At 44.6% G+C, this 20,369-nt stretch overlaps 1 protein-coding gene across 1 annotated transcript in view; it reads left to right on the top strand.

Annotated features, from left to right (window-relative positions):
* GSG1 (germ cell associated 1) overlaps window positions 1-20,369 on the top strand; it is a 149,579-nt gene that overhangs the window by 120,633 nt on the left and 8,577 nt on the right. The window contains exon 4 of the mRNA XM_040359618.1: window positions 1,593-1,745. Coding sequence (XP_040215552.1) covers window positions 1,593-1,745 — 153 coding nt within the window. The remainder of the gene's footprint in view (window positions 1-1,592; window positions 1,746-20,369) is intronic.

Here is a 20,369-nt window from a genome sequence, read left to right as displayed (position 1 = left end):
AGGTGGCATTGTATATTTGTTGTACTTGCTCATTCACTTGTACAACAAATATACAAGTACAGTACAAGTACCGATACTTTTTTTTATGTACTCGCCGATACCGAATACCGATACTTTTTTTAAATGTGTCCCCAAATGCAGCCATGTCCCCCACATATTCCAGCCATGTCCCCCACATATTCCAGCCACGTCCCCCACATATTCCAGCCATGTCCCCCACATATTCCAGCCATGTCCCCCACATATTCCAGCCATGTCCCCCACATATTCCAGCCATGTCCCCCACATAATGCAGCCATGTCCCCCACATAATGCAGCCATGTCCCCCACATATTCCAGCCATGTCCCCCACATATTCCAGCCATGTCCCCCACATAATGCAGCCATGTCCCCCACATATTCCAGCCATGTCCCCCACATATTCCAGCCATGTTCCCCACATATTGCAGCCATGTCCCCCACATATTGCAGCCATGTCCCCCAGATATTCCAGCCATGTCCCCCACATATTCCTGCCATGTCCCCCACATATTCCTGCCATGTCCCCCACATAATGCAGCCATGTCCCCCACATATTCCAGCCATGTCCCCCACATATTCCAGCCATGTCCCCCACATAATGCAGCCATGTCCCCCACATAATGCAGCCATGTCCTACATACCTTGATGATGCCGCACGTGCCGCCGTTAATCAGTGTGCGGGGAACATTACAACTTTCGTTTGAATAGCTGTATCCCCGCCGCGTGTAGACACTCCCCCTTGCGCGGGATTGGACAGATCATCCGTCCAATCCCGCGCAAGGGGGAGTGTCTATACGCGGCGGGGATACAGCTATTCAAACGAAAGCTGTAATGTTCCCCGCATGCTGATTAACGGCGGCGGCGGCTTTGCGGTTTGCGGTGACGGGTTTGTGGTGACGGGTTTGCGGCAGCGGCGGCGGGGGGAACAAGTATTCTATTTCAGTATCGGGGGTATTTGCGGGAGTACGAGTACTCCCGCAAATACTCGGTATCGATACCGATACTGGTATCGGTATCGGGACAACCCTAGTATAAACCATAAAACACCTCTTTTCACTTTTCACTTTGCCTCCTCTAGACACAATGACCTTCTGCTCTGCTTCTACTCCTACCACCCAGTCACCCAGTATTATCTTTATCTTTGTTCCTGTCCCAGACCCTACTCTGCCTCCTTAATTTCTCTTTACAGTCTTCTTCTACGTTGTCTCCCTTCACAATCAATACTCACTGTAACTCTCGATTAGCTCATTCTACACCTTTATGGACTGTTGCAATTAGCTATAAGTGACATTGTAAACTTAACTAAATAATCTATGACCAGATAAATATTGGCTGATTAGCCAGTAATGCATATGATTGTGTTATGAATCATTCATAGGGATTAAAATCTTTCGCCTAATTAAGCCATTCATGGATGGACATATTTGATAGTTATTTTAATAGTTTTTATTATTGCTATATGTTCTTTTGTACTTTTAATAGGCACCTGGACCCATGAAACACATTTTGCATTATTTCTTATTTCACTATTGTTCAACAAAATATGCTTTTTTTTATTTTGCCTATTTTAGGAATTCTATGGCTGTCCTTGGGTTCTGAGCTGATTTACATTACACTATTGGTAATTAGTTTTGGGCTTCTGCTACTGGAAATTGTATACACTGGGAATCCTGTGTGTGGACTAAAGCTCAATGCGTTTGCTGCAATGTCATCAGTACTTTCCGGTAATTATGTTTTATAATATTTTAAAAGTGACATTAAACTAAGCATATGAAAATGTTTGTCAGTCAATAACATCATAATATTACACTAAACACTTTATTAGTTGTGTTGGTCATGTTATTTGTTGGTCATGTTATTTGTTAGTTAATGAGACCCACATCAGAAAATATAAAAAGCTCAAAGCTGAGCTCCAGGCAAAGAGCTAAATACACATATAAAGTGTTTGTCACCCCAACATTTCATATTCCTCATATGTGCCTGATGTGCCATGTACTTGTATTAAAAAAGTATCCCGTTTTCTTTGTATTGCTTCTTTTGTGCAAAATCCCTGGTGTTCCTGCCAGTTCCTCAGCTTTCCTATTAAAAACTGGCCACACTAAGCAGGAAAGCACACCATGGTCTGTTCTCTAGCTATGCTGAGAATGCAGCTTACTCTCCTCCAATTATCAGACTTGTCCTGACATGCCTCCACCCAAAGATCCTTTTTACCGGAAAGCTCAGTGTGACGTTGCTTCTCCTCCCCCCAGCTCTTATGCAGCTAAAAAGAGAGAGAACAAATGGAATGTGATCACTTATAAAAAAGAGAATTCAAGTTAGTTATAATGTTTCTTTTATATCTATACACAGATGTTTTGCCTTTCAATTCTATTTTTACCTGACTGGGTTGTTTTACAATTTTACATAGTAGGTGAGGTTGAAAAAATACATCAAGTCCATGTGATCAGTTACAATCACTGTAAAGTGCATATATGGTAGCTGTCTTATGTACACACAAGTGGAATTTCTGATGGAAAAAGTCAGACTGGAGCTTTTCATCGGATATTCCATCCGTGTGTATGCCCCATCTGGCTTTTTCAGTCGGAAATTCAGACGGATCTAGATAGAGAACATAGTCTGGCAAATTCGATCAGAAATTCCGATCGTCTGTATGCTTTTCTGATGGAATAAACACCATGCATGCTCGGAAAAATTCAACGCAAAAATTCAACGCATGCTAGGAAGCATAGAACTTAATTTTCTCGGCTCATCGTAGTCTTTGTGGTCGGAATTTAGTATGAACGTGTGTATGCAAGACAGCTTGATTCCGTCTGAACTTTGTCGGAAAAGCCATCAGAGTTTAGTCTAATGGAAAAAACGGTCATGTGTACAAGGCATTACTTGCCAAAGCATTTGTATTTCTGACTACTTAGTCCTGAGATTTACACAGCTCTGCTAAACAGTACAGTTTGGTAACCCAACATTCCTCTTGGAGGTTTGTTTGGGGTCATTATCATGTTGGAGTACTGCCCTGCGGCCCAGTCTCTGAAAGGTGGGGATCATGCTCTGCTTCAGCATGTCACAGTACATGCTGGCATTCATGGTTCCCTCAATGAACTGTAGCTCCCCAGTGCCGACAGCACTCATGTAGCCCCAGACCATGACACTCCCAACACCATGCTTGACTGTAGGCAAGACACACTTGCCTTTGTACTCCTCACTGGTTGCCGCCACACACATTTAACTCCATCTGAACTTAATACGTTTATCTTGGTCTCATCACACCACAGGACATGGTTCCAATAATCCAGGTCCTTATTTTGTTTGTCTTCAGCAAACTGTTTGCAGGCTTTCTTCTGTATCATTTTTAGAATAGGATTCCTTCTGGGATGACAGCGATACAGACCAATGGGATGCAGTGTGCAGTGTATGGTTTGGGCACTGACAGGCTGACCCCCCACCCTTCAACCTCTGCAGTAGGGATGAGCTGAACACCCCCCTGTTCGGTTTGCACCAGAACTTGCGAACACACCAAATGTTCGTGTGAACTTTAGAACCCGTTAAAGTCTATGGGACTCGAACATTTGAAATCTAAAGTGCTAATTTTAAAGGCTAATATGCAAGTTATTGTCCTAAAAAGTGTTTGGGGACCTGGGTCCTGTCCCAGGGGACATGTATCAATGTAAAAAAAAGTTTTAAAACGGCTGTTTTTTCGGGAGCAGTGAATTTAATAATGCTAAAAGTGAAACAATAAAAGTGAAATATTCCTTTAAATTTTGTACCTGGGGGGGGGGGGTGTAAAGGTAGCATGTGAAATAGCGCATGTTTCCAGTACATAGAACAGTCCCTGCACAAAGTGTCATTTCTGAAAGGAAAAAAAGTCTTTTAAAACCGGACTTGCGGCTATAATGAATTGTCGGCTCTGGCAATTTAGAGAGAATTCATTCATAAAAAATAAATTAAAAAAAGCATGGGGGTCCCCCCAAATTCCATTACCAGGCCCTTCAGGTCTGGAAAGGATATTAAGGGGAACCCTGCCGTCAATTTAAAAAAAAATTACGTGGGGTTCCCCCCAAATATCCATTCCAGACCCTTCAGGTCTGGTGTGGATTTTAAGGGGAACTCCACCCCAAATTTAAAAAAAAAATGGCGTGGACATCCCCCAAAAATTCACACCAGACCCCTTATCCGAGCACGTTAACCTGGCCGGCCGCAGAAAAGAGGGGGGGAAAGAGTGCGGCCCCCCCACCCGTACCAGGCCACATGCCCTCAACATGGGGAGGATGTCCCCATGTTAATGGGGACAAGGGCCTCAACCCCACAACCCTTGCCTGGTGGTTGTGGGGGTCTGCGGGCGGGGGCTTATCAGAATCTAGAAGACCCCTTTAACAAAGGGGACCCCCAGATCCTGCCCCCCCCATGTGAATTGGTAATGGGGTACATTGTACCCCTACCATTTCACGAAGCAAGTGTAAATAGTTAAAAAAAACACACACACCCCGTAGGAAAAAGTCCTTTATTAATAAAAAAAAAAAATCCAGCGGTGACACTCGTTCGCGGATTTCTGCTCCAACGTTGTCTGTATCCAGCGATGGGTGCGGGTGATCTCCGGTCCAGCGATGAGAAGATCCATCCATCCAGAGCGCAGCATCGCCGACCTCCTCTCACCACTGGACACAGCCCAGCGAATGACGCGGGTGAAGCTGTGACATTTCTTATATAGGGGAGGCGGGGGCACCCGTCACGTGACCCTGCACCCTCTGACGCACCCTCTGCTACATCACTGGGGAAGCCCAGTCTTCCCCCTTGTCCCCATTTTTGGGGGAACTCCACACCATTTTTTTTAAAATTTGGGGTGGAGTTCCCCTTAAAATCTTCACCAGACCTGAAGGGTCTGGAATGGATATTTGGGGGGAAGCCCACGTCATTTTTTTTAAATTGATGGCGGGGTTCCCCTTAATATCCATTCCAGACCTGAAGGGCCTGGTAATGGAATTTGGGGGGACCCCCACTCTATTTTTTTTTTTTATGAATGAATTCGCTCTGAATTGCCAGAGCCGACAATTCATTATAGCTGCAAGTCCGGTTTTAAAAGACTTTTTTTCCTTTCAGAAATTACACTTTGTGCAGGGACAGTTCTAAGTACTGGAAACATGCGCTATTTAACATGCTAACTTTACACCCCCCCCCCTAGGTACGAAATTTAAAGGAATATTTCACTTTTATTGTTTCACTTTTAGCATTATTAAATTCACTGCTCCCGAAAAAACTGCCGTTTTTAAAACTTTTTTTTTGCATTGATACATGTCCCCTGGGACAGGACCCAGGTCCCCAAACACTTTTTAGAAAAAAAAATTGCATATTAGCCTTTAAAATTAGCACTTTAGATTTCTCCCATAGACTTTAACAGGGTATTCTGCGGCTTTTTGCTTTTTGCCGAACAGGCAATGTTCGAGTCGAACATGAGTTCGACTCGAAGCTCATCCCTACTCTGCAGCAATGCTGGCAGCACTGATACCTCTATTTTCCAAAGACAACCTCTGGATATGACGTTGAGCATGTGCATTCAGGGTCTTGGCAATCTTCTTGTAGCCCAGTCCATCTTTATGTAGAGCAACAATTCTTTGTTTCAGAGATAAGAAACTGCAGGACGTACAAGAGACACCCTGTGTACAGAGGAAGGGGTTTTATGGATGTTTGTAAGATGCTGAAGGTAGGGAACTGGTTAAGGAATGGGCCACCGCTTCCTCCACAATTGATGACTCATCAGCTGTCGGTGGACTTCCTCACAGACAGACAGATGAATGCAAACAAAAGAATGCTGGCAATGAAAAATGCAGAAAAAAAACACACCAAAAAACACGCCATGTCAAAAACTTGTGTTGTGTTTTTATTTACTTTTTACACTTTTTTGGTGAATGAGTAGGGGTACAGTACTATGTACTCCTACTCATTCACATGGGGGGGGACAGGATCCCCTTGTTAAAGAGGGCAACCATATTCCGATAAGCCCCCCGCCCACAAATCCCCACAACCACTATAAGGGTTGTGAGGAAGAGGCCCTTGACCCCAGCAATATGGGGATGTGGGGAAGCCTGCTGACAGCTGATGAGGTTGTTAAGACGTGGCTTTTGGCCCCACTCCGTGACAACCAGCTATTCTTCACACAGAATTCAAATCAGTCAATCGTTCTGAATTCGAATCATTCCAAAAATTTGGAATTTGTTAGAAAATGAATAAACAAAATGAAATTAAACTAAATGAATTCCGAAACAAATCAACAAAACAAAACTAGTAACATTAAGAATCTCATAAAAACGAAACAAATTTTTCCATTCTGTACATCTCTTAACCACTTCAGCCCCGGACCATTTTGCTGGTCAATGACCGGGCCACTTTTTGCGATTCGCTTTAACTGACAATTGCGCGGTCTTGCGACGTGGTTCCCAAACAAAATTGGCGTCCTTTTTTTCCCACAAATAGAGCTTTCTTTCGGTGGTATTTGATCACCTCTGCGGTTTTATTTTTTGCTCTATAAACAAAAATAGAGCGACAATTTTGAAAAAAAAGAATATTTTTTACTTTTTGCTGTAATAAATATCCCCCAAAAAATATATAAAAAAAAGATTTTTTATAGCGTCTACAAAATAGGGGATAGTTTTATGGCATTTTTATTAATATTTTTTTTTTACTAGTAATGGCGACGATCTGTGATTTTTATCGGTACTGCAACCTTATGACAGACACTTCGGACACTTTTGACACATTTTTGGGACCATTGGCATTTTTATAGCAATCAGTGCTATAAAAATGCATTGATTATCGTCGGCACCAGCAGCGCACGCGCCCCTAGTGGCTGCAATGCGAAATGATTTATAGCTACGTGATTTCGCGCAGCCGAGCCGACCTGCCGCCGTATAACTGTGGCGGCTGGTCGGCTAGTGGTTAATGAGGACTACGTAGAAATTTAGCAGGAATTGTGTAAGTTATGTTTATATGTGGAAATAAGGATTTTAGTTTTTTTTTTGTGAAAATAGAAATTTGATAAACATTTGAGCAACTACTGTGGGGCCTAAAATATTAGTAGCACCTTCTTTTTATTCTCCTGGTTCTATGCTTTTAGAAAATGTATGGTTTGGGGGGGGTCTTTTATAAACTATAAAATCTGTAAGTGAAAAATTAAAACCTCCATATTTTTTGAAAAATTGGGTTATTTACAGTTTTTCATACCTTTGATTTTGACCTTTTTTTAAAAAGGCGCAATTTAAAATGTACACATATGTATTTGTTAACTCAATACATGTTTAGCTTTTATATTTAGTAGGAGTTTAGCAGAAATTTTGTAAAAAGTGTTGTCAATGGCCTGGATTCACAGAGAGCGGGCGCAAACCAATGTACGCTACGCCGATGCAGCGCAGAGAGGCAAGCATTGAATTCAGGAAGCCAGTGCTCCCAAAGCTGCGTCGGCGTGGCGTAGGTTTCAAAGGCGCAGGCCGGCGTAGGTGGAAGTGGGCTTGCCACATGCAAAGCCATGCAAATGAGGCGTGACCCCATGCAAATGATGGTTGTAGAGCCAGACAAGTACATTTAGCGAACTGCGCATGCGTCAAGACGTGGACGCATCCCCGTGCGCATGCTCACAACCACGTTGGAACAACTGCCTAAGATACGCCGGATCACTGCCTACGCCATGAATGTAATCTACGCCCATCCAGACACACGTCCAGCGTAAAATACGCCGGCTTGGTCGGCTTGTGTTCCCTGATGCAGACCTTTACATGTCTGCTGCTGAGTTACACCTCCTTTATGGGGCTTAACTTTACACCGGACGTACAACTTACGCGCACCTCTCGTAGCCTGCATTGGGCGTGCGCAGGTTCGTGAATCGCCATATTTTCCTCATTTGCATATTTTAATGGCTAATCAATGGCAGCGCCAACATGCATCCGGTGTAAATGTGCGCCCTCTCTACGCCGGGGTAGGCAAGTTACGTCGGCGGGATGAAGCCTGTTTTTAGGCGTATCTTGCTTTGTGGGTTCGGCGCACAGATATGCCGGCGCATATTTGCACTTATGTGGCGTATCTTGAGATATGTCGGCGCAAGTGCTTTGTGAATCCGGGCCTTTGTATCTGCTAATAATAATTTAATGTATTTTTAGCAAACATATTGCTTTGATGAACGTTTGCGCAAAAATCACAGGGCTTTAAAAATATGTCGCACCTTTTTTTAATTCTACTAATCATGTGCTTTCAGGAAAATGTATGCTTTTGGCGGTCTTTTACAAACTCTGAAAGCTGTAAGTGAAAAATAAAGAAAGCAATAGAAAAATTGCAAAAATTATCTGGCCACATGATTGGGATATGGAGTGCAGGGCGTGGCAGCAAATGGGTTAAAACACATACCTTAGTTATTATGGTATAGAATATAGTTTGTATTTTAAGCACTATGGGCCAGATTCACAAAGCCCTTACGCCGACGTATCTAAAGTTGCGCGGCGTAATTGAAAAATGCGCCGCACGTATCTTTGCGCCTGATTCTCAAAACGAAATACACCTGAAAACCAGATTTTTCCGTCCTACGTAAACCGATTACACCGGCGCATCTTGAAGCGCAAAATACGCTAGATACACCATTGATTTTCTATGCTAATATGCAAATGAAGGAGATAGGGCGATCCACAAAAGTACGCTTGTGCGGCGTAGATTACGCCCTGTGCGCATCTGCTAGTTTCACGGTGTAAAATTACACCTTATAAAAGGTGCCCTAACTTTACACCAGCCGTGTCAGCTAAAGCAACACCGTTAGGGAAGAGCTGAGCACACACACTTGCAGGATAACAATCTGTATGCCAACATGCCAGGGGCATCCATGCTCATAGCTATACTAGTGACTTTAGTAACCGAGGGTACCCCCTCTTCTGAGGGAACAGCAGCCAGGAGACGCCTCGCAGAATGCATCTTTGCACAGTAAACACACACATTAATCATGGCACAATGATAATGCATGCATGCACACCCACTGTGGTCCCTAGCACAGACACATCACATCCTCATCGAATTGGATTAGACCCAAGTACCCCCCGATGGTACTAGGGAGCAGCAACGCCACGCCATGGCTCCAATTATGTCACTGTGCATTCATACACCATTCACATGGACCTGGGATCACTTCTCCCTGGTCCTGGGGATCCCTACTCCACCAAAACTGAGGGTGACACCCTTTTTCACCAGGAATGTCACCCCCACATTCATACATCATTCACACACATAAACCAAATCATAATCACAGTATAATAAAAAAAATAATAAAAATAAAAAAACCAAAATTAATGGCGGCCGCGTGAGCTACGCCTGGGCCGGCCACGGCCACGGCCACGGCCAGCCAGGGGAGACTCATGGGGGGGGGCAGGGGAGGGAGGAGCCTCCCCTGGTGACTGTCCTCCTGCTGGCCTGCCCTCCAAGGCCACGGCGATCCTGGTCAGACCCACAGTGAGGGCAGCCGTATTGGCCTGGACAGCCTGGGTGTTTGCGTGGACAGCCTGGGTCAGGGCAGACACCTCCAGGGCCACGCCTGCTGTGGCGGTCTGCAGGTCACAAATGCATGTTATGACCGCCAAGGAGTTGGTGCCCACATCACTGACGGAGTCCTTAATTAAGCCCAGGCTGTCCTCCATCTGGGCCAAAGACCGGGTGAGCTGACCCAGATGTTGGGTCTGCCGGGCCTGGTCCCTCCGCAGACTGGCCGGCCGAACCTCGGCCACCCCCTGGTCTTCTGGGTAGCCTTCCTGCCTGCAGCTGAGGCTTGTGGCCTGGGAGGAGGGGAGAGAGAGACCCTTGTGAGGGGAGCCCTGTTGGGGGAGGAGTGTGAGGGGCTACCCCTGATGGAGGCCTGACTGCTGCCAGCCACAGGGGTAGCCTCAGGGGGAACCACATCCGTAGTCAAAAGTATTTCCCTGGCAAGGTCCATCCGATCATCCCCATCCTCCTCCCCCTCATCCTCCCCCCTCAACCTCCTCATGAGGGGAGGAGTGGCCACACCTCCCCTCCCCTGAGGACTCCTGCCCTTCTTGGGGCTCTTCAGCAGCCTGTTGTCCTGGGGGTGGTGCAGCCTGGCCTGATGGCCCTGCAATCTCCTGGCCATCTGTGGAAGACACAAAACATTCACAGGTTGGAGAATCCACACACTTGGCACATATTCCCTTCCCTCACCCACACATGCTACTCACCAGATAGAAATAAAAAAAAAAACGTACCTGTCCTCACGCCCTCCTCGGAGTCAAAGCTAGGCAGGCCCACCACTTGTTATCTGTGGAAGCAACGGGCCACTGCCCACTCCTCCTCAGTCAGCCTGACGGAGCAGGGTGGTCCTCCACCAGTGCCCGTGGCATGGGCATTTATCTTGGCCATCTTGTCACGGACAAGGCTCCTCAGGTCATTTATCTTCTTGGCAATCCCACTGGGGGTCCTCGTCTCCCCCCCCCTCCGCATTGATCTGATCTGTAATCTCCTGGATGATGGCCCTCTTCCTGGCCGGGGGGGTGTCCTGGCTCTCAGGGCCATGTAAATATCGCCCAAATCGGGTGATAGCCCTGGCAAGTATTTGCTTTTCTCTCACCGAAAAGTTCAACTTGCGTCTCTTTGGTGCCATAACACCCAACACTCAGCACCAAACACACACACAAAAATCTAACACAACAAACAAACACAAATACACACAGAACAAACACACACAAAAAGACACAGACCAAACACACACAAAAAGACACAGAACAAACACACGCAAAAATCCAACCACAAACACAAGACAGCAATATCAAACAACACAAGCAGACAGCTAATACAAATTTAAAAACAAACACAGAAAAAACAAACAGAAAAAACACTCAGAAAAAAAACACAACTACTACAACCTCCTACTACAATAAATCTTTTAGCTAACAATACACTCACCAACAAACACCAACAGACAACAGAGCAAAAGCAACTTGCTTTAGGAAAGGGGAACACAGGGATGTACTTTTGCAATGGAAGTGCGTTTGTGTGGGGCTATTTATACACATGGTGCATCTCACTTAGTCTGCTTGGCCTTTTTCCTATCTCACTGATTGCGCCGGCCCGAGTTCTGAGCATGCCCAGTGAGGTGCAGATTCGTGCGCGTATGCGCAGTACGGCCGGCCCTTCATTTGCATTGGGTCACAGCTCATTTCAATGGAGCACGCCCACTTTCTTCCCACTTGCAATAACCCCGCCTTACGCCTCGGTATTTACTGAAACTTAACTTAACTTAACTGACATACATTAGGACAAACTAAATTTGCGCCGCCCTACGTGAATCTGGCCCTAAGCTTATATTTTTTATGTTATTTCATTCCTTAGCCCTGATAAATGGGCCTTTGAATCTTACTGGACACAATTTTTTTGCAGTCTCGTCTTTCTAATTTTCTCTTATTAAAGCCAAAGCCAAACATTTAGGGGCAGATTCACAGAGCAAGTATGCCGGTGTATCTACTGATACGCCGGCGTACTTTCAAATTTCCCCCGTCGTATCTTTAGTTTGAATCCTCAAACCAAGATACGACGGCATTTGGGTAATTGGCTTTGTACGCCATCGGATCTTAGATGCAATACTTCGGCGCCCGCTGGGTGGAGTTTGCGTCGTTTTCAGCGTCGGTCATGCAAATGAGCTATTTCCGACGATCCACGAACGTACGCGCGGTCGTCGCTTTCTCTTACGTCGTCTGTAGTCGGCTTTTTCCAGCGTATAGTTAAAGCTGCTATTTTGTGGCGTATAGATAGACTTGCCATGTTAAAGTATGGGCGTCGTTCCCGCGTCGAAATTTTTTTTTTTTTGCGTAAGTCGTCCGTGAATAGGGATGGACGTAAGTCACGTCTAAAATGACGTTGTTGCGATGTCATTTAGCGCAATGCACGGCGGGAAATTTAGGAACGACGCATGCGCAATACGTTCGGCGCAAAAACGCGCCTAATTTAAATGATCCATGCCCCCTACCCGGATCATTGGAATTAGGCGGGCTTGCGCCGGGGAATTTACGCTACGCCGCCGCAACTTTACAGGCAAGTCGCTTTGTGAATCAAGCACTTGCCCGTAAAATTTGCGGCGGCGTAACGTAAATGCGATGGCCGCAGATCTACGTGAATCTGCCCCTTAATATATTGCAGCATATAAATCCTTAGATGTAATGGCTGCATTTGCTTTCTTTTTTAGACTTTTTTTTTCCCAACTGTTTTCACTACATGATCTGGTGAGTCACACACACCCTGTATTAGAGTGCCACCACTCTGAAAGAAGGAGCGCAGAGGGCACCTTTGGACAGCAACATTGTCAGTCTGTGGGGAGGGGGTGTTAGATGTACTAACAGATTTAGCTACATTAACACTTTGAAGCCAAACCCCAGCTCACACTGCTGTTACACAAACCGTTACAGCAACAGTTTTTTTTTATTTTAGGATAAAAGTTTTACATGAATAAAAGCCAATCATTGTAATCACCCCTGTCAGTGGTAAATGGTTTGTCTCAATACTCTGAACTGATATATTTGCTTGTTCTATTGAAAAACAACAGGCTAACTGGCCAAGGGAAAATAAAAGAAAGAAAGTCTAAAAAATAAAACGAATACAACCATCACATCTAAGAATTAGCAAGCTGCAATATAATAAATGTTTGCTTTTGGGTTCAATAAAGTTTTAAAATGAGAAGTCCAGCCAAAGCTCGTTTGGCTATACTTCTCCTATGGATCACAGGAGTGCAGTTCGTTACGCACTCCTGCGACCCATTTTCAGTAGAGAGCGGACTGAAGTCTGCATACATTTTCAGCCAACTTTCACCAAATCACATTGTTTTTCAGCTCTTTACCGCCACCCTTTGGGCAATTTCTGCTATTGTTGGCTGATCTTTAGCATTGTTTCTGAGCATGCGTGTTTGTACTTTGGACTTTATTTCGCTGGACTTGTATACACACAATCGGATTATCCTCCATTGGACATTTGTTGCCGGAAAGTTCGAGAGGATGCACAGCGAACATTTGTCCGATGGAGCATACACATGGTCGGATTGTCCGATAAAACACGTTCGTCCTATCGTGTGTATGGGCCCTAAGTCTGCAAAAAGACAAGATATTTTTTGAAATAAGGTTTATTCATTAAATAATTAAAAACACAGCAATTACAGTAAAGTTTTTTTTTAACCACTACAGTTCTTAATGTATGTATAAAAACTGTCTTATGCCTTGCACACACGATTGGATTTTCCGTCTGGATAAACTCAGACGGATTTTTCAGACGAAATTCCATTCAAGCTGTCTTGCATACACACTGTCACACCAAATTCCGACTGTCAAGAACACGGTGACGGACAACACTACGACGAGCCGGGAAAAATTAAGTTCAATGCTTCCGAGCATGCGTCGACTTGATTCTGAGCATGTGTGTTTTTTTCTCCGTCGGGGTTACCTAGAGATGACAGGAAAAAAAGGGTGGGCGCACATTTACGCCGGACGCATGTTGGTGCTGCCATTGATTAGCCATGTTCTCTTTCTAAATTCTGACGGAAAAATGTCCGATGGGGCACACACACGGTCGGAAAATATCTGATGAAAAAATTCCATCTGACCTTTTCCATCTGAAATTCCGATCATGTGTACAAGGCATAAGATGAATTTAATATGTTGTGCTTCTAAACCATTTGAGCCAAATAACATTTTGGGGTTTTCAATGGGGTTTGCAGAAAAGTTTAAATTTTACAAATGTTGAGGACATTTAAGAAATAAAATCCAGGCAGATCCACTCATCTCTAATCAGTAGGTATAATTTGGGCTTGGCCAATGGCTGGCATGTATGGGGACTTGATTGGATTTGATGGAACAATGAATGCTGAGAAATACAAACAGATTTTGCTAATAAGGCTGTATCTTCAGAGAAATGACAGACACAAGGGTCATATTTTAACTTAAACCCTCTACACACTGCAAATATAATAAAGACATTGCCCATATAGGGCAGGCAACATGTTTGCTTTATTCTAGCCCTTCACAGTGTTGTAATATTAATATATATGTGTAGGTATTTTATATATTGTGTTATATGTATGGCACAATATATACGTGTTACATACAGGCATTCAAGATTACACATCAAATGGTGTTTGCTGACCAAAGGGGTTAGTGGCCAAACAAGATTTGCTACACATATCAAAGGTACAGCTGAAGACCCTTAGATGTGTTAATATTGTGCAAGACTAGCTAGGTGTGTGAGGTATGGCCTGTTAACCTCAAAGGGTACATTGTTTACATATGTAAGAAAATATTTATTGATGGTAATTAGACTTGAGGGGGTATTCATTCATGGGAAACATTTGGTTGACCTGCCAGAACCCCTCCCCCCTCCAGTGTGAGACCAGTATTTGAGACATTCAAGCTGGCATTCAGTCAGTCTTGTCACTCTCTATGAATATGAAGGCACAGGTCTAGGAAAAGATGGGACTTTAAATCTACTTTTCGTTGTCATATTTACTCTGTGGATTTGTATCGTCTGTGGACTTTGGACTTTGTTCTGTGTTGGAAGTTGAATAAAATGCACTCTCTGGAGAACTTGGGTGTTGCTGCAGAACATAATTTGTAGTCATCATACTAATACCTAAATATTAATTATCTAACCGGACTCCACTATATACATGACTTCACTACATTGGTGTCGTTCAAGTGACCAGAAGAGCATTTTCGGACTTAGTAACAGAAGTCGGTGATGACAACAATCCTGTGAGGTGGACAGAAGTCTGATGGAGACCCAAGAGCTGTGCTGTGAATCTAATGTCTGGTTGTGACATTAGAAAGTGTAATCTACAAAATTAAACAAGTTTGGAACCCCAGAATTATTCTCTGGAGACTGGAAACTGAAGAAAGAAAAGACTGTTGTGTACCAGAAGACCAGAACTGGCAAGGTAGAGCCTTAAATGCGGTGAGTAAAATATTTCCTTTTTTTAAATTATTAATAATATAGTCAAAATGCTAACTCAGTGTGAAGCAAGTGTCAGTTCTGATAAAGTTAATAGATGGGTATTAAAATGTATTAAGCGTCATGGCGGTCCTTATGAAATTCCAGAAAAATGTAAGCAGACGTGGACTATGATGAAGGATTTTTTTAGAGAAAAGTGTTTTTGATAGCAAAATTTCAGAAAGTAAAATAAAAGGTTGTATTGTGTAGGGCTTGTTATCTTGCTGTTTAACAATGGAAAGTTCTTTGAATGATAAGATTGAGGAAATTGCGCAGTTACAGAGTGCAGTTGATAATAGCCATAAGGTTTGTCAGAGGTTACAAAACCAATCAGACACTGAGACAGTAAATTTTAAATTACATGCAGTTACCATAGGGGGAGCTTTGCTTGAAAAGTCTTAACGTTGTGATAAATTATCAGAGGAAAATTAGAGATTAAAATGAAGAATTATGGAATTAGAGAAGAGATCTCAGGAATGCAGATATGCATCAAATCTTGGATTAAGCAACCTGCAGCAAAATACAAACACAAACTTTCTATCAAATGAAACAGAACCTCATATTAAATCTGATAATTCATTGCCAGCCGCACCCACTGTGACCACCACAGTTTACAACAACAACAATAATAATAATAATAATACAGGTGAAGTTCAGCTTGTAATGAAGCATTTGAAACCAAAAGAACTAGACGCAATTTTTAAAGAATTAGGAATGGTTCCCTGCCATGATTTTAACAGATTTTTGAAATGGTTTTGTGACTTGCAGAATGTCAAAGATATGTACAATCTCAACCAGTCTGACTTAGGAAGAGTTTTGCAACATTCTATAGGAAATAGTCTTTGGATGAGAATTAAACAGATCTGTATTCAGCCTCTGAGGACAAGAGACATATTACTGGAATTATTATGTGTTTTGTATGGTGTACATCAGAGGTGTATTTAGGTTTTGTGCTGCCCTAGGCCTGACTAAATTCATGCACCCCCTAATTTAAATACGACCCACACTTCCTGTCAAAGCCACACCCCTTCCAATTTAAGACCCGCCCTATCATCTGTAAACCACACCCCTTCCAGACCCCCGCCCCCTCCATCTCCCCCTAGCAGCAAAAATACCCCCTTTTCAGCACAAATCCTCACCCTCATATAACCCCTTCCAGTGAATATCATCCTTCCCAGCACAAATTACATCTCTCGGCACAAATCCTCCCCATCTCCCCCTTCCAGCATAAATCCTCACATTCAAAAAAAAAATCCCCCCTCATCTCAAACCTGTGCCTCCTTCTCTCCCCTCCCAGTACAAACCCCCCCCCAGCTCTTTCTCCTGTTCTGTAAGAGCAGCCTGCTCTGCTGGGACTTGTAGTGCCCTCTGGGGGGCTGAAATATGGCAGCCTCCTATGCTGGGACTTGTAGTGCCCTCTGGGGGGCTGAAATATGGCAGCCTCCTATACTGGGACTTGTAGTGCACTCTGGGGGGGCTGAGATATGGCAGCCTCCTATGCTGGGACTTGTAGTGCCCTCTGGGGGGCTGAGATATGGCAGCCTCCTATGCTGGGACTTGTAGTGCATTCTGGGGGGGCTGATATATGGCAGCCGCCTATGCTGGGACTTGTAGTGCACTCTGGGGGGGCTGAGAAATGGCAGCCTCCTATGCTGGGACTTGTAGTGCACTCTGGGGGGGGGGCTGAGATATGGCAGCCTCCTATGCTGGGACTTGTAGTGCATTCTGACATATGGAAGCCTCCAATGTTGGAACTTGTAGTGCCCTAGACTACAGGGGATGGAAGAATGGCAGCCCACTCTGCTGGGACTTGTAGTGCCCTCAGTGGCAGAATGAGGATTCCTCAGTCCCCCCACAGTCTAAGGCACTACAAGTCCCAGCATAGGAGGCTGCCATATCTCAGCCCCCACAGTGCACTACAAGTCCCAGCAAAAACGGAGCTGCCATATCTCAGCCCCCACAGTGCATTACAAGTCCCAGCAAAACAGAGCTGCCATATTTCAGCCACCACACAGTGCACTACAAGTCCCAGCAAAACGGAACTGCCATATTTAAGCCCCCACACAGTGCACTAGCCTGTATGTATTCACATGTAAAATAAAAATAAGTTAATAAGCGGGGGAGGGGAGGGGGGGGTGACAACAAAGCATGCATCTATATACAGCACTGCACAGGAAAGTCCATCCATATATGTGACACTACCCCTCCATACCCGGGGCAGAGCCGAGCACTCGCCCACCGGTCAGTGTGCTTTAACCCTTTACTGTGGTGTGTGGGAGAAGCTGAGGCTGTCCTGTGGTGAGAAGTCAGAGCCCTGCCCTCCTGTATGAACACACAGCATGGAAGTACCTGCTATTAGATGAAGCTCTCTCACTCTCGCTTCTCCTCCTCCTCCCGTCCCGACCAGATGCTATGATGCCGCACGGAGGCTGGGAGGCGGAGCATCCACCAACTAAACAACGTGCACCAGATCTATGGGGGGCGGCGCTGGCAGTCGCTCCCCACACTCCCACAGTATGCGGCGGGGACAGTGACATATACAGAACGGCAGCCAGCCGCGGGAAGCACTCTCTGCCGGTGGCTGCCTCTGTATTCGGGACGAAGTTAGGGGTTTTTTTTTTCGTGCGGGGGCGCCGCGAAACGCGGCCGCCCCCCGCAAAGTGCCGCCCTAGGCCTAGTTCTTGTTGGCCTAGGCCAAGATACATCTCTGGCGTACATTCTGATGTTACTATTCATGGGAAGATCCAACAAATGCAAAGCGAATCTCCCTTTGAATTGTCACACAGGATAGCAACTATTATGGAATTATTGGTTGGTAATAATCTTGCATTTGAGCGTGGAGGCTCAATACATATGAGTATGTTTCTAGATGCTTTGCATGAAGATATCAAACAAAATATTTTATTAGTTACCCCAAATCCTCATGATTTAAAAGACGTATTATTGAGAGCAGATCATTTATGGAGAAAGGCAAATGAGCAAGCTGTCAAAATTGGTGTAGCCACATTGTTTAGGACAAACACTGAACAGAAAGATCAGAAGATAATATCTAATGATCACAACAAGAGAGGAAACTCTGGGTCAAACATACAGTAGGTGATATTAATATGAAAAACAGAGCTGACCAAAATAATAATAAGAAAAGGACCTGGATACAGTTTTCTCAATTAAAACAGAAATATGACCACCTAAAGATTGAGTATGATAAGATGAGAGGGGAACGTGACACATTATTGGAACAATTGAGAAGATTACAGGATATCGGAGGAATAGGGATATTGGGAGATGAACATTCTCTAGATCTGTTTTTGAATGCAAATGACACTTCTCTAGTAGTGGGGGTGAATTAGCTTCAAACTGTAAACTGTAAATAGTACTTTGTTTTTAACTTCAAACAATGTTTAAGGACTTTGCTAATGAGTTTTGCCTGAGAGTTTTTGTCTTTCAGATATTCCCGGAGATACTCGTTTGCATGTGAATAGAAGAAGCATAGTGTATCTGAAATTGCTGGCTAGTGGGGGAGAAATGCTGAATTGACAATATATCACTATCATCAAGCGATGGACTTTTTTTTTTAACATTCGATTTATTTTTTATTTTTTTAATGGACTTTTATTCCCAAACGCCCTATTTTTTTTCCCTTTCCCTGATATATTTTGCTTGTAATTTTTTATTTCCTGACTGACTCCATGGCAGCCTACGTGTGGGTTAATCCCGCCTCCTCTTCAATGCTATAGGACCCCATACCCATAAAAGTCAGCTCACCTATCAGTACTGTATGTAAAGTGTTTAAAATATGCGCCCTTCCTTCAGATAAACACTGCTCAGCGCACAGGAAATAGCAAAAAAGATGTATGGTACCAGGGAAAATAAACACACTAAAAGCAGCCGCTTAAAAAAAAAGCAATAATGATAAAACAGTAAACGTGAACGAAATGCAAATGACTAAAAAGTCCAAACAGTTCAATGTGTACTGCTACAGTACACACCTATCAGTACTGTGTTCCATTTTTGTCCTCCTCATGGACCTACATCACGTTTGTTCCTGCTGGCGTCCGTTTGGAATATTTCCCGAATTTTTGGCATATCATCCATGTGATACAGCTCAGGGCTGAGCTACGAGTTGGCCTGTGCATTTCTTTGGCAGTATACACTCCATAGAGAAGAAGGGATCTGCCGCTCCAGCTGAGTGCACTAAGCAATCAGTGTCCTCTCAGAAGCCTGGGTGCAGGCAATGCTAGGAAACAAAGCTTGAAAGGAAAAAGGTGAACAACCGCACTTCCAAAAATATATACCCCAGTGATGGAATGGAGGTTGCCACGGTATGCCTGAAGGTGGACGCATCAACGGCTGGCAAGGTCTGAACCTTTTTCACTTCCTCTATGGCAGTCGCCTCTGTGTCTATTTGTTTGTTTGTTTCCCTTTATTTTCTGGTACTCTCCGGTACCTCTGTGTCCCCTCACGGCGCATGGAATGCATTTGCGTTCCAGGGTGCCACGGTACTTCCGGGTCGCGGGCGCTGCCGCCGCTCTGCGCATGTGTGGGGCCTCTGTGATAGTGAGGCCTGGCTCTCGTGTTCACGCAGTGGCAGGTGATCCGGCGACCGCGCAGGCGCCGTTAGGCTGTCTTCACGGCGCAGGCGCGAGGTGGAGGGGGCGGTGACGTCACCAGGCCGGGGATTCGAAGGTCTGCCTCCTGTCAGTGCGGGAATTTTCCTCAGACAGTGAGCGGTGGCTTCCCCCAAGCTGAGTCTGTACCAGGATGCACTATATGTTAAAAAAAAAAAAAAAAAAGTATATGTATATTTTTGATAATATAAAAACAAAAAATAATAATAAATAGATGTTTTTTCTTCTGGTTGGCTTCCCTGGTCTGGGTAGCATTTATGGGTCATCCGCAGACTGTATGTATTTTTTGCTGACGTCCTGTCCAGAGGTTATGGACAGGTCACTGCCTTTTTGCAGCCAGCCCTTGCGCACTGGGTAGGTGCAGGCAAGGGGAGGGGGCTGAGGTTGCATTCTCAAGGGTTTGAGATTGCGTTTGGTGTCCCCACCCCCCAATCTTTCTTTTGCAGCTCTTTCAAAAGATCGGACCAGCAATTTGTGGTCCAGGATGTCCGAGACCTTGCCAGACCACAACTTTCTCCATTTATTGTCTAGATCTAGACGAGATTCGCCGTCTAGACAGAAGAGGAGAAGTCACATTCCTCCTGCAGCTGGAGGTGAAGTCGCATTCCTCCTGCAGCTGGAGGTGAAGTCGCATTCCTCCTGCAGCTGGAGGTGAAGTCGCATTCCTCCTGCAGCTGGAGGTGAAGTCGCATTCCTCCTGCAGCTGGAGGTGAAGTCGCATTCCTCCTGCAG

Source organism: Rana temporaria, chromosome 7 (assembly GCF_905171775.1).
Source record: "Rana temporaria chromosome 7, aRanTem1.1, whole genome shotgun sequence".
In the NCBI taxonomy this organism is placed as follows: Eukaryota; Metazoa; Chordata; class Amphibia; order Anura; family Ranidae; genus Rana; species Rana temporaria.
The sequence above is the reverse complement of the archived record's forward strand: the minus strand, read 5'-3'. Positions and strand labels throughout refer to the sequence as shown.